The sequence below is a fragment of the Tachysurus fulvidraco genome, chromosome 3 (genome assembly GCF_022655615.1).
Source record: "Tachysurus fulvidraco isolate hzauxx_2018 chromosome 3, HZAU_PFXX_2.0, whole genome shotgun sequence".
Taxonomy (NCBI): Eukaryota; Metazoa; Chordata; class Actinopteri; order Siluriformes; family Bagridae; genus Tachysurus; species Tachysurus fulvidraco.
The window spans coordinates 29,347,766-29,360,615 of NC_062520.1; the positions used below are offsets into that span (position 1 = coordinate 29,347,766).

The 12,850-nt window shown below is 40.3% G+C and overlaps 1 protein-coding gene across 1 annotated transcript; it reads right to left on the reverse strand.

The window, feature by feature from the left end:
- Positions 1-106: 106 nt before the first annotated feature.
- On the reverse strand, positions 107-5,559 carry LOC113648337 (mannan-binding lectin serine protease 2-like). The gene is made up of 11 exons (XM_027155481.2): positions 5,487-5,559; positions 5,105-5,303; positions 4,784-4,952; positions 4,532-4,654; positions 3,571-3,755; positions 2,943-3,090; positions 2,724-2,836; positions 1,976-2,048; positions 1,752-1,877; positions 1,268-1,351; positions 107-940 (listed from the first exon to the last, which is right to left on the reverse strand). The coding sequence occupies exons 1-11, from the start codon at positions 5,513-5,515 to the stop codon at positions 207-209; spliced, it is 1,983 nt and encodes a 660-aa protein (XP_027011282.2). The 5' UTR covers positions 5,516-5,559; the 3' UTR covers positions 107-206.
- Positions 5,560-12,850: the final 7,291 nt, after the last annotated feature.

Below are 12,850 nucleotides of genomic sequence, written 5' to 3' on the forward strand. Positions count from 1 at the left end.
TACGAAGGGAACGTGTGTGTGCGCATGCATGTGTGTGTGTGTGTGTGTGTGCGCGTGTGCATATTACAGACAAGGCACTTGGTGCATTACAGACAAGGCACATGGGTATCATTTGAAATGTTTTTATTACATCTAAACTTCTCACAAATATAATTTGAAGTGAATGCTGTAGAATTTCTCTTAAATCACCCAATCATATTAAAAATTTAGTTGTTTTTCATGGTGTCACTAATCCACTGCAGGTAATTCTCCACTTTGGTATAATAACCTTTTTTATACTCTTTCCCACATAGTTCAGGACCCCACGAAACTATCCCCTTGAGGCGGTAAGGTGTTTCGGCAGATCCGTACCCCAACATGGGAATGACGAGCGGACCCCCGCTGTCTCCTTTACAGCTGTCCAAGTTGTTGTCTTTCCCACCAGCACAGAACATGTTATTAGTGACGACCAGTTTAGTTTCAACGCAGACACCTGGAAATTCTGTCACGTGTCCATACTGCAGGATCTCAGATCGCACCGTTTCTCCTGTTGCACCAAACCCAGAGATCGTCCCCATTCTATTCTCCATTGCTGGTCCGTCGGTTTTTGTCTTTGGAAGGCACACGGGCAAGAGATTTCTGCTGAGAGGAACCCGAGAAGACATCTTCACCAAGGCGATGTCATTATCGTAGGTATCTTTTTTATAGTCAGGGTGAATTATTATCGCCTCAGTTTCCATGTGGAACGCGTTTTTGTCATTTATGTTGACCATCCCTCCCATGAAAGTCATCGTTTTCTTGTTTTCCACCACATGAGCGGCCGTGATGGCCCACCGATCGTTTATTAGAGATGCACCTCCTCGAGGATATCGAGCCAGGAGCTGCCAGGGAACTTCACCCAGTTTGGCATCTTGTCCCCCAAATACTCTACCACCAGCAGATGATTTAGTTATGCCACACACTAAAAAAAAAAAAAAAAAAAAAAAATTGAAAGGTCATTGTAGTTTAAACAATTGTGTAATGAATGTGTAAAGGATCAGCACAATCATGAAAAAGCTTAAATTATTTTCGTAATATCATTGAACATTTGTTAAAATTCAAAGGTTTAGGTATAGATTCTGGTTTATTAATATTTTTCTTTCATTTTGGGTTTATTTTTTTGTTGAGAAATTGTTCAAAGTAAATTTATTGTCATTCCTTCACCCACCATGAGGGGGAAAACCCCCATAGGATTGATTTCAAACAATAAAATGAATCACAGGATACTTTGATAGTTGATTCTTGATACCTGGGACACACTGCGGTGATTCTTCTGAAAGGATCTCTCCGTTTTCAGCCACCCATTCTCCTGTAGCTTGACAGGTGAAGTTGGCTGAAACAAGAGAAGAGAGATGAAGGGAACATGGCTCACAAGCTCTGATTAGTTACACAGTTGTCTAGCTAGCTAGCAGACCACAGTCATGACCTTCGGTGAATCAAGTTTCTGAAGGTTTAGTAGTTCTCATCTCACAGTGCGTTTCGATTCAGAGTTCTGATTGGTCAGGAGGTGTTGCCTTGTAAAACACTAATGTGGATTTATTTGCTCTGGTTATCAGAGCAGCATCTGCTTCTTGAACTTTGCTTTCATACAAAGATAACATTTCAGACTTTCTAAATATTTTGGACTGCTCCTGGGTCCTAGTGCCCAGGGTGGGCCAGTTACACACACACATTTACACACACACACACACACACACACACACACACACACACACACACACACACACACAAACCATTTCCTTCCAGTTTGTAGAACTCTTTAGAACAGCTAACACTGATTTTGTGCTGGTATGTGGTCTCTGGATTTTCCTCCGTCAGCTTCATCAGCTCTGGAAGGTCAGGAAGTCCACAATCCACCGCTGAGATCAAACAGATACAGAAATGATGATGCCAGTATTCTCATTTTGTGTAGTGTTGATGTGTTCAGTAAGCAGAATGTTAATGGGTTTTGTCTCACGTTCACAGCTGTATTTGGGTTTCCACTCCCCGTTTAACTGACACGTGGACTCGAAGTTATCATCATCACCGTCCTGCATCCAGAAAAGAAGCAAGAATTTAAAGTCAATCTGGTCAAAAAAGATTGAGTACGTCACCGTGCAGCTAAAATCGCTGCCTTGCCTTTTCTTTGCACTCAATCCAACCTCAGAGGCTCCGCCCACAATCAACACATGACCTGGGCTTCATGTACCTCTGGAGGATTACAGGTGACCTCTACATGATGGCGTAAACATGTGTGCCTGTTTTCACCCGTTCTGGTTCACTCCCCCTGTCGTCCTGATTGTTGTCATGAGCTACACCTTTCAGAAGCTATGTGAGGTTTCTTTAAAATTCAAACTCTAGCAGTAAACAGCTGGAGGATGGGATTCACACCTGTGATGTGCGAAATTATTGGTTCTCCAGCGCTGTTGGATTGTGCATTCTGATTGGTCAGAAAACATTGATTTTGCTTATTCTTACCTGTTAGAATTTCTGTAGAAACATTTCAGTGACTGAGGAAAAACCCGTACGGAAGGAGTCTCCAGTGTTGGTCTAACAGGATTATACAGTTTCTCTCTAACATTTCAGCTGTATTTTCTTTTCTTATTTACTTGACATACAGCATAATACACATGCGTCGCTCTTTTGAACACAACGTTCAGTTATTATATAGTATATCTCTGTACTGTTGAGTCTAATGATTTCATTTCACTCTCGATACAACGTACGGATAAAGCGTATCCCGTCACACACTGCACCAGGATCGAGTCGCCCACTTTGTACTGATCTCTCTCTGGAGACACGATGGCGTCCGGCGTCACTTTTCCAGAACATTCCATTCCTGCAACAGACGATGACAAATCATCGATCAGTTGACATCCAGCAGTGAGAGTAAACTGAGGACCTCAAAATGATCCACATTCAAAATGTAAGTTTAACAATCCCGCCTTTTGCGTTGTACTTGAGCGTGAAGCCCTGATTCGTTCCCTCCAGGTCCGAGTAGAAGATGACTTCAGCACGCTGGGATGTGGCCAGGATGTCGGCGGGTTTCTCTTTGCCACAAAACGGTCCAAACGTCTCCCTGTCCGTCTTGATCTGGGAGAAACAAACGGTTTGAGCAAAATTCAACTACATGCTCGAGTGGGTGAAGAGCAGCGACATGACGTTATTTCACAAATAGTCATTAACTGCTGCCATATTCTGAACACATCAGATGTCTGAATTGACTGAATTTATCTAATTATTTAGAATCACTACTTAATTAATAGTGTTTTGTTTTTGGACATTTCCCTTATTTTCCAAAAATGATGTTTGTTTTGTTAATTTCTCGTAAATAATTTATTTAAAAGCCTGTTTTCTCAGTTGTTTAGAAAAAGGTTTTCAATTATTTTCAAGTGTCTTAATTTTCCGTTAAATGATCTTTAATGTGCTTTCAGAATGTACAAATATTTTACAATATCATTTCTCTTCTTTTTATGAATATTTTTCTACTGTTTGTAATCTTTTTTTTAATATTTTATAAGTACGGATCCGTCAGCTCGACTGCTGGTCACATCCCGTCCCCGTGTTACGTACTTTGACGAAGTCGACGCATCGTCCGTGTCTGCTTTCCACGTCAAACACGCCGGTGAATTTGAACCACAGTTGCTCTCCTTCATTCACAGAGAGACGGTAGGAACAATTGGCGTTCTCGAAGTACGGCCCCGGACTTCCGGGAGACGTTAACACTCCGGGGCCGTGCCGCTGCTCTGTGCATTCGGCTGAAAAAGAGAACGTTTGAAACAAACTGAATAAAACATTAAAAAGTCATCTCGTTAATACAGTGATTACTGCAGAAGATGAACTACTGCCACATTCGGAACCGATCTGACGCTCATCATTGACTGTTTTTGAAGAAGTTTATGGCTGAAGCTTGCAGGAAGAAAGAGAAGTTAAATATGTTCTTGTCCTCAGAATGAGGAACGAATGAGTGTGGAGTGAAGGACGGAGACACGTCCGTCAGCGGTGTGGTGGGGGTTAGGAGTAAACAACAGTAAAATAGATGAGAAGAGAGCAGGAGTAGCTACTGAAAGGTTTTTCATCATTTGGAAAAGAGCGACTCATGAATCAGAACATTCGGACCATTTGGTGCAGTGTAACAAGTGTAAGGTCCCTAAATGTCACCTTTATTCCTACTGACTCAGTAATACTGTGTTGTAGTGGGGATGTGAAACTGTCCCCAGTCCTGATTTCACCACAACCACCACCACCATCCCCAGAGCACCACAGGAAGTAAAGCGAGAGCAAGGAAGGGGAACTTCCTGGTGTTACTGGAAGGCCTGTTAAAACTGTCCACTGACTTTCCAATGACTTTATTTCTGGGAACGTTTCAGTGCTCTACAGCGAAGTGAGCGTGAACAAATGTGTGTAAAAAAAATAAGAAAAGAGAAAGTGAATAGAATGATGACGAAGGGAAAGAAGGAAGAGAGAGAAACATTTATGTGTGTGTGTGTGTGTGTGTACGTGTGTGTGTGTGTACGTGTACGCACGTCCATACCATGACATTCATGTTGGTCTTCATCGAGGTAGTAACCTGGTTTGCAGGTGCAGCTGTACCCTCCGATGTAGTTATGACAAAAATGTGAACACATCACAGTGTTTTCCCAGCATTCATTAACATCTGGGGGCAGAGGTCAAAGGTCAATGCTCAACACAAGTATTGAGACACGTGCTGGTCTTCGTGTGGAAAACGTCAGATATTTGAACAAACACTAGAACAGCCATAATGTTGAGGCTTTCTGCCTCTTACCTCGTGTTGTGTAAAACAGCTTGAAGCCCGTGTGCCTCTCCGTGTTGGAGTAATCAGAATGGAAGGTGATGTTGAGACAGCCTCCGGAGGACGAGCGGAGCTCGACAGACCTCAACTCCTCAGGCGTCTTTCTGCCACACAACTTAGCCAGGGGGCCGTGCTCAGATACCTAGGAGAGAAAGATACGGAATTTCAATGTCCAAGTTTAACAAAAAAAAAATCATCAAAAAGAGGAAGAGGGGAAGATATCAAATCGTTGGAATATTAAAACTAACGCAGGAAAAGGAAAACAACAATGAGGGAAAGTGTTCCATTGTTTACCTCCAGGAAGTCGTTCTCGCACTCGAAGCTTTCCTCCAGGTCCAGGTGCAGCACCGTGAGGACGAGGACATGACCTGGCGGAGCGCAACGTTTCCACGTTTCAGACTCATTGGAGCCATATCCGTATGGAAAACCGGGAGACTGGATCAGTCCTGCCAATTGGATGGCCTGACACACACTCACCAACAACATACACACACTGACACAAACACACAGGTCAGAGGAACAGACAGCGAACACGGTCACAATGCTTTAGGTTTCATTTCAGGAGTTCACCAACATCAGGAACACGATATTTAATCTGACACGTTTTTTTTTTTAGCTGTAATCTTTAAATAAACTCCATATTCTATTGAAACCAAAACATCAGGACGCCACTTACCAGAAAACCAGCATGGTGGAACTAACCATATCTGCCTGCGTCTGCTGCTGCGTCTGCTGCTGCTGTGAAGTTCCTTTATTTGTTTAATCACACACACACACACACACACACACACACACACACACAGATTTGTGATGTGCTCATTGTGGAGTGAGCGTCACACTACAGCTTGAACTCTCACATTTATTGTAGTGCTTCACTCATAGTGTTGCTGTACTCTCATGATTTGTACACACACACACTTTTCATTTACACTGGATGTTTATACACACAAATACACATACACATACTTCCACACTCATTATTTATCAGACACACATTTTATACATTGTACGGTGACACTGTTTTGTATTATTCACATGTTCCAGTACACAGACCAACATGAGAATTGTACAGTACACCACACTGAGACTGTAGAACATACAAGAAGAAATATAATGAAAGAAGAAAACCTGTGACTTGTGCTGCTGAGGTAGTCATGTGTGGGTTTAGAAGATACAAACAAAAAGTGAGGTTTTGGTTAGCAGTGTGTGTGTGGTGCTGTGCCATAGGCACATCTGTGTGTAAACGTGTGTGTGTGTGTGTGTGTGTGTGTGTGTGTGTGTGTGTGTGTGTGTGGAGATGTAGTTCAAGACCAGCTCTTTTTGTGGGGAAACCTGACTTACTGCTGCAAAGTAAAACTTAAAGCTCGAGTGCTTAATGAGTGAAGTAGCTCAGTAGGCTGAGGATGAGCAGCTATTTGTATCTGTCCACATTACACAGGTTCAAAGCTCAACTCGGGTGAACTACCGGTGCTGGAACCAGGTTGGGACTGGAAATCTGGCAGAGAAAGAGAGAGAAAAGCCAGTAAGTCCCACCTCAACATTTGAAGAGGTGAAAACGGGTTATGCTGCGGTTGGCTACACAATGTTAACTATTTTACATACTTGTGGTTTATTTGTGTGTATATATATACACACACACACACACATGCCTATATACATACATATATACAGGGTTTTATCAAATACAAAGTATTTGTTCAATTTCTATTTATTAATGTGTGAGTGTGTGTGTGTGTGTGTGTGTGTGTGTGTGTGTGTGTGTGTGTGAGAGAGAGAGAGAGAGAGAGAGAGAGAGAGATTATGACTGCTGTTGTTTATTGTAAGTGTTTGTTGCCTTTTTGGACTCCTTTATCATTTGTAATGTTGCTCCCATTTAAAACAGTTCAGCTCAAGCCCAGCCATTTTTAATGAAGTGAAGTGAAGTGAAGTGACGTGAAGTGACGTACGGCTAAGTACGGTGACCCATACTCAGAATTCGTTCTCTACATTTAACCCATCCAAAGTGCACACACACACAGCAGTGAACACACACACCGTGAACACACACCTGGAGCAGTGGGCAGCCATTTATGTTGTGGCACCCGGGGAGCAGTTGGGGGGGTTCGGAGTCAGACTCTCTAACCATTAGGCCACGACTACCCCCTGGGTCATGATTGAGGACAATGTCCCGTCCAGAGACAAGCTGTTTCGTGTTGAGGTTTTGTTCAAACCGACCATCTCTAATGAATGTTTTTTTTAATTGGTTGTTGCGTTAAATCTTACCCAGATACAATAGTGCTATTTTCTGATTGGCTATTGTTTAGCCTCTTTTTTTAATTGGCTGATAAGTGTCAGGCTCGACTAAGAGCTCCAGGGGAGACGCTTGATTCCTGCCCGGTTCCATAGAGACAGTGGTGCGGACAGATACATTTTGGGCGCTGCGGCTTATTAAATATATTATAAATAGTCAAAACATTTTTCTGCGTGAGAAATACAGTGTGTGGTGGGAGAGCGTGACAAAAGTACGGTGGCCGAGAAGTGCAAAACACATTAACAAATGCTTAAACAAAACAACAAATCTGAAAACACAACGACAAGTTAGACAACCCGGAAAAGGTAGCTATCGTTTGTGAATGGAAACTTACCGATCATAGGACAAGACATCTGTCATTCAAGATATACAGGTATGGAACAGGGGCGGTTCTAGACCTTTTTTAGGGTGGCTCCAGCCCCCGGGCTGTGATCTCAGCCACCTATAAAACTATAAGTATAATTTTTACTTTCAAAAATAAAAAATAAAAATTACATTAAAATGCAGAACATGTCGTCGATGGGAAAGAAAATTATTTATCAGTTTGGTCCAAGAGCGATTTTTTTACTTTGCTTTTACACGCATGCGTTGTAGTCTTTCAAAAGTGCGCCATCAGCTGCCTGCTTTATTTGAACGGAGAAGCACAGGCACGCGCCGCGTGCACGTCAGTCAGAGCTCGAGGCGTTTATCTATAACGTTAATCGGCGGAAAGACGCAAAGATGGTTATAGAAGGTATTTTATAAATGTGAGTAGTTGCAGCTGTGAACGGTCATTCAGTGCACTACGTCATCTCCACACCTGGCTCAGGGGAACAATGGGTCAAAACAGGCTCCATCACCTGGCTGTGATGTCAGTTGAAAATGTATTTAATTCCGTAGATCAGGACAAACATATTGACCGTTTTGCCTCCATGGAAGATAGGAGATACAGCTTAATAATACCATCTAAAAATGAACTGCAAAGTAATTTGTAAAGGTCATCGCGACAAACTTTGATGTTGGCTTTGACAATGCAAGTATTTGCAAAGGCCGGTGCTTTTTGGAGGCGAGTGGACATAAGGGTCAGTGTTACTTTTGGAAGCAACTAGACAGAAAGCTAGGGTGCTAAAACATCTGGAGGTAAGTGGAGACGAGCATGTGACGTCATCCGAATACTCTTGAGGAAGTTCCCCACATTGGGCTGAGTGTTTTAATATGTAACATGTCCATGTTGTGCTAATTATTTTTTTCAGGTGACGTCACGTGATGTGACCAGAACACACGTGAGGAAGTTCCCCACATTGGGCTGAGTGTTTTGATACGTCACATGTCCATGTTGTAAAAAGTTTTTTGATTTTGCATATTTTGGGGGCGGGGCTGCGGCACAACCGAAAGGCCAGTCGGTACACCAATTTGTTCAAAGTATCACCCTAAAGGAGCTGGCCGAGTTTGGTTTAGACAGTTCAAAAGCTTGCCGAGTTATAAACCTCCAAAATTTATGATGGGAGTCTATGGGAAAAAAGGCCACGAATGCCCCTTTTCCACTGGAAAGAACCGGGTGCTGGTTCAGAGCTAGCGCTGGTGCTGGTTCAAAGTTGGTTCCACTGGCGAACCTTCTAAGAACCGGTTTGCCTTTCCACTAGCTATAGAGCCATCACAGCACCGAGTGTGACATCACTATATACGTGTCACGTGTCCCAGCAACTTTTAGCGCAGCGGCGGCAAACACAAACACAACATCAACAATGGCGGATGTTGCTTTACTGTTAATGTTCATGGCTTTGCGAACCTACGTGGCAAATCCAACGTGTATGTGAAGCTCCATGTAATCTGTATAAACGGAGGTTGTAATCGATAAAGTACATAACGTTATTTTATCATTAACACAGAAAAAAGTTAGCCTTAGCATGTAGCTACCTACTATCATGTGTGCTGATAATGTATCATATTGCCGTAAAGTAAAAGTGTATTAAACATTAATATACTTAAGGTACGTTATCAAATGCGCTAACAGTAGCCCCGCCCACAGCCAAGCGGTTATTAGTCTAGACCAGCAACGTTTTGGTGCTACGTAAGAACCACTTTTCAACCGATGTCGAAACAGAAAGAACTGGTTCTAAATTAGGCTCTGGCTCCGAACTGCCTCAGTGGAAAAGGGGCATTTGAGACCTGGTACCGGAAGTACCGGTACTCGGATCGCTTAGAAAAGTAATAGCAATAAACAAAACAAAATAGCAACCAGGGTCTACAACATATCCGAATTTGGTGCATGTGGCTCGAAAGCCCTAGGAGTTACTCTTGATAAATTTTTGTCTAAGCTTAAATAGGAAAAACAGAATGTTGGCTTCTACAAAGCAACATAATCACAAATCCAGGGAATTTGGCACTCATAAGTACAATGTCATGCTGTTTGTGTTCAAATTGTTTGCAAGGTTGTGTTTTGTGTCTGCTACTCCCACAAAAGCATGTTTTTCAAATGAAATATTATATTTATATATTTCATATTTCTATAAGCCCACCATATAGTAGTTTTCATTATTTCATTGGATACATTTCTTTTAAAATGTATTTATTGTGAGAATGTATTTTATGTCATCACACAAGTAAAAGTTTGTTGGAGGTTCAGTTATAAAAAGTTGTACTATTACTGTAGGTTTCTGCTATAGTAGTGAACTTAATGTACAGAGATTTGTGTGTGGCTATAGTATTTATTTTATTTATTTATTTATTTATTTATTACAGGGACAATGCATTTTAATAAACATTTCTGTCAATATGCCAGAGTTAGCCAGATGGCTATTTTTCACCTGTAGTCCCGAGACAGATGGTAATAGTCACCCTAAAAAGGATAAAAGCAGATAAAAGTACATATTGAAATAACAATAAAGCAACTACAATACATTTAATAAAAAGTACTAAGTATTAAACTATGGTGTACATTAGAAACACATTAGAAACACAACACACCAGCAATCATACAAACATCAGACAAATACATAAACACATACACACAAAAAACAAGAAACCATCAGAAGGCAACAAGAGCAGGTCAAGAACTTAAGCTAATGTTGACAGCTCTGGTTAATAACGAACCATTTCTTTAACTGGATCTTAAATGTACTATACGTGTTCAGGTTTCTGATGTTTATAGGGGTTCCACTCAGAGGCAGCTCGAACAGAAAAAGCAGTTTGACCAAATACACCTTTCCTAAAGGGAATGATACAATCTCCCCTCACTGCCCCTCTGGTTCGACTATATCAGCTGTTCGGATGTTAACAAACTGATGGAAAGGAGGGGATGATAAACCACGAATAATTTTATAAACAAGACAGATTTAAGAATTTTACCATCTTTTCCCAGCCGCATAATCTATATTTTTGTAATATTGGACAATAATGAGAAATGTTTGATTTCTTATTCAGAATTTTTACAGTTCGTTTGTAAAGTGATTGAAGTGGTTTCAGAGATGTAACACTAGCTTGTGACCAAACGTGCAAACAGTAAGAGATATGTGAAAAAAATCATAGAGTACATGTACATTTTTGCTGCCTGTGTAGACATTTGATGGCGAATGTGTCTAAAGTTACTGAGGTTGAATTTGATTAGATTACTTTTTTTTTTTACATGCGATTTATAGTATATATACAGTACTGTGTTGACATTTAAAAAAAAATATACAATACTTATACAATACCAGTGAAATTTTACTATTCTTATTACCAGAGTTGTAGCACAAACTAAATATTAATGCAAACAATCCATTCAGTATTAAATAAAAATAACATCTATTGATTTGGTCTTTGTCTTGTGAATATTTGTTTATTAATGACTGCATTCATTGGACACACCGTTTGTAGAGAATGAACACATACATGAACTGATTTGAATCAAGACTGACATCATTACATCATGCATATAAATTTTGGTGTCCATAATACCATTACTTTTGGCTTACTATGTTGTCATATAATATATAATATAAAACTCTTCTTGTTTTAAATTCTCACTGAGGGCTAAAACCCCCTAAAGATGAAACCCTAGATCCGCCTCTGGTATGGAATCTTACGTGTAATGTGTAAAGTTCTCCGTTTAAATACAAGAAAATAACAGAATTAATCCACAGTAATCCACAGTAGGAACAATACATTTTGTACACTTTTACACACATCCCAACTTTTCCCTGAGGCAGATTGTTGTACTTCCTGTATACCTTGAATGACAGGTGTCTTGTCCAATGATCGGTAAGTGTTCCAATCACAAACTATACCTACCTTTTCTGTTGGTTGTCTGAATTGTCGTTGTGTTTTCAGAATTGTTAATGTGTTTCGTGCAACGATTCAGACAACCCGGAAAAGGTGACAGTAGGTATAGACACCTGTCATTCAAGATATACAGGTGAATGAAAGGTGTCTCGTCCGATGATCCGTAAGTTTCCATTCACAAACGATACCTACGTTTTCCGGGTTGTCTGGCTTGTCGTTGTGTTTTCGGATTTGTTAATTTGTTTTCAGATTTTTTGTTTTGTTTTTGGATTTGTTAATGTGTTTTGCACTTCTCGGCCACCGTACAAAAGACCGAAATGCGTGACTGTCACGCTCAATGCTTGATACTTTGCCTTGTATATATATTACACACACACACACACACACACACACACACACACACACACACACACACACACACACACATAAACCAAAAGTATGCAAAATAGTTAACAGTGTATAGCCCACCACAGCATAACCCCTGTTATCACCTCTCCAGAAGCCCCAGGTGGGACATACTGGCTTTTCTCTCTCTTTCTCTGCCAGATTTCCAGTCCCAACCTGGTGTGTGTGTGTGTGTGTGTGTGTGTGTGTGTGTGTGTGTGTGTGTGTGTGTGTGTGTGTGTGTGTGTGTGTGTGTGTGTGTGTGTGTGTGTGTGTGTGTGTGTGTGTGTGGATACACATTCAGAGCCAGAGAGAGAGAAATAAATATTTAATTGATTAAAAATATACATATTGTCATGGCATTGATGCTATGGACATTGATTCGTATTCCTCCGTTATGTGATGTTATTTTTCTCATGGATCACACACACTCTCACTTATTAAATAATAATTAAATATTTCATACAGTGTGTCAAATATTTTACATTTATAGTTACATACATTTCCGAGACGAACCGCTCCTATAACGCTCCTCAGTTAAAATCTCAAACCTTTATTATCTTTTTCTAATCATATATATATTTACAAAGATATAGAATCTAAAGTATTTCATATCCAATATATAATTATATAATAGTATTATTCTTTATATAGTATTGTTTTATAATATATAATTGTACTTTTTTTTAATAATAGCTTTTTTTTCACCTGAACATATAGATTCGATTGTGGCTTTATTCATTTTTCAAATAATTTAGAATTACTGTGCAGTCGGTTGCCTCTGAGCAGTGAGTTTCAGTTTCCCTCCATCCCAGTCCACTGTGGTCTGTATATTTAAATAGAAATATATTTTTAATTGTAATAAAGACAATATGCACACACATATATATATATATATATATATATATATATATATATATATATATATATATATATATATATACATATATATATATATATAAACAAAGCGGTACACTGAAGTGCGCCCCCATCTGGCACTTCTGGAGTTCTGGAGCAGAGTGCTGTCCGTGTCCAATTGAAGACGTCTCCATGACTAACAGCGTGCAGGATAACATGGTCCCGACAAATAAACGCACGCACGCACACACACCTGCTCAACAGCA

Excerpts from the sequence above, each read along its gene's own strand:
- LOC113648337 (XM_027155481.2), bottom strand. The coding sequence starts at position 5,515 with ATGGTTAGTTCCACCATGCTGGTTTTCTG. Across the intron at positions 3,091-3,570 it reads GATGCGTCGACTTCGTCAAA|ATCAAGACGGACAGGGAGAC; the intron begins GTACGTAACACG and ends TGTTTCTCCCAG. Across the intron at positions 941-1,267 it reads ATCACCGCAGTGTGTCCCAG|TGTGTGGCATAACTAAATCA; the intron begins GTATCAAGAATC and ends TTTTTTTTTTAG.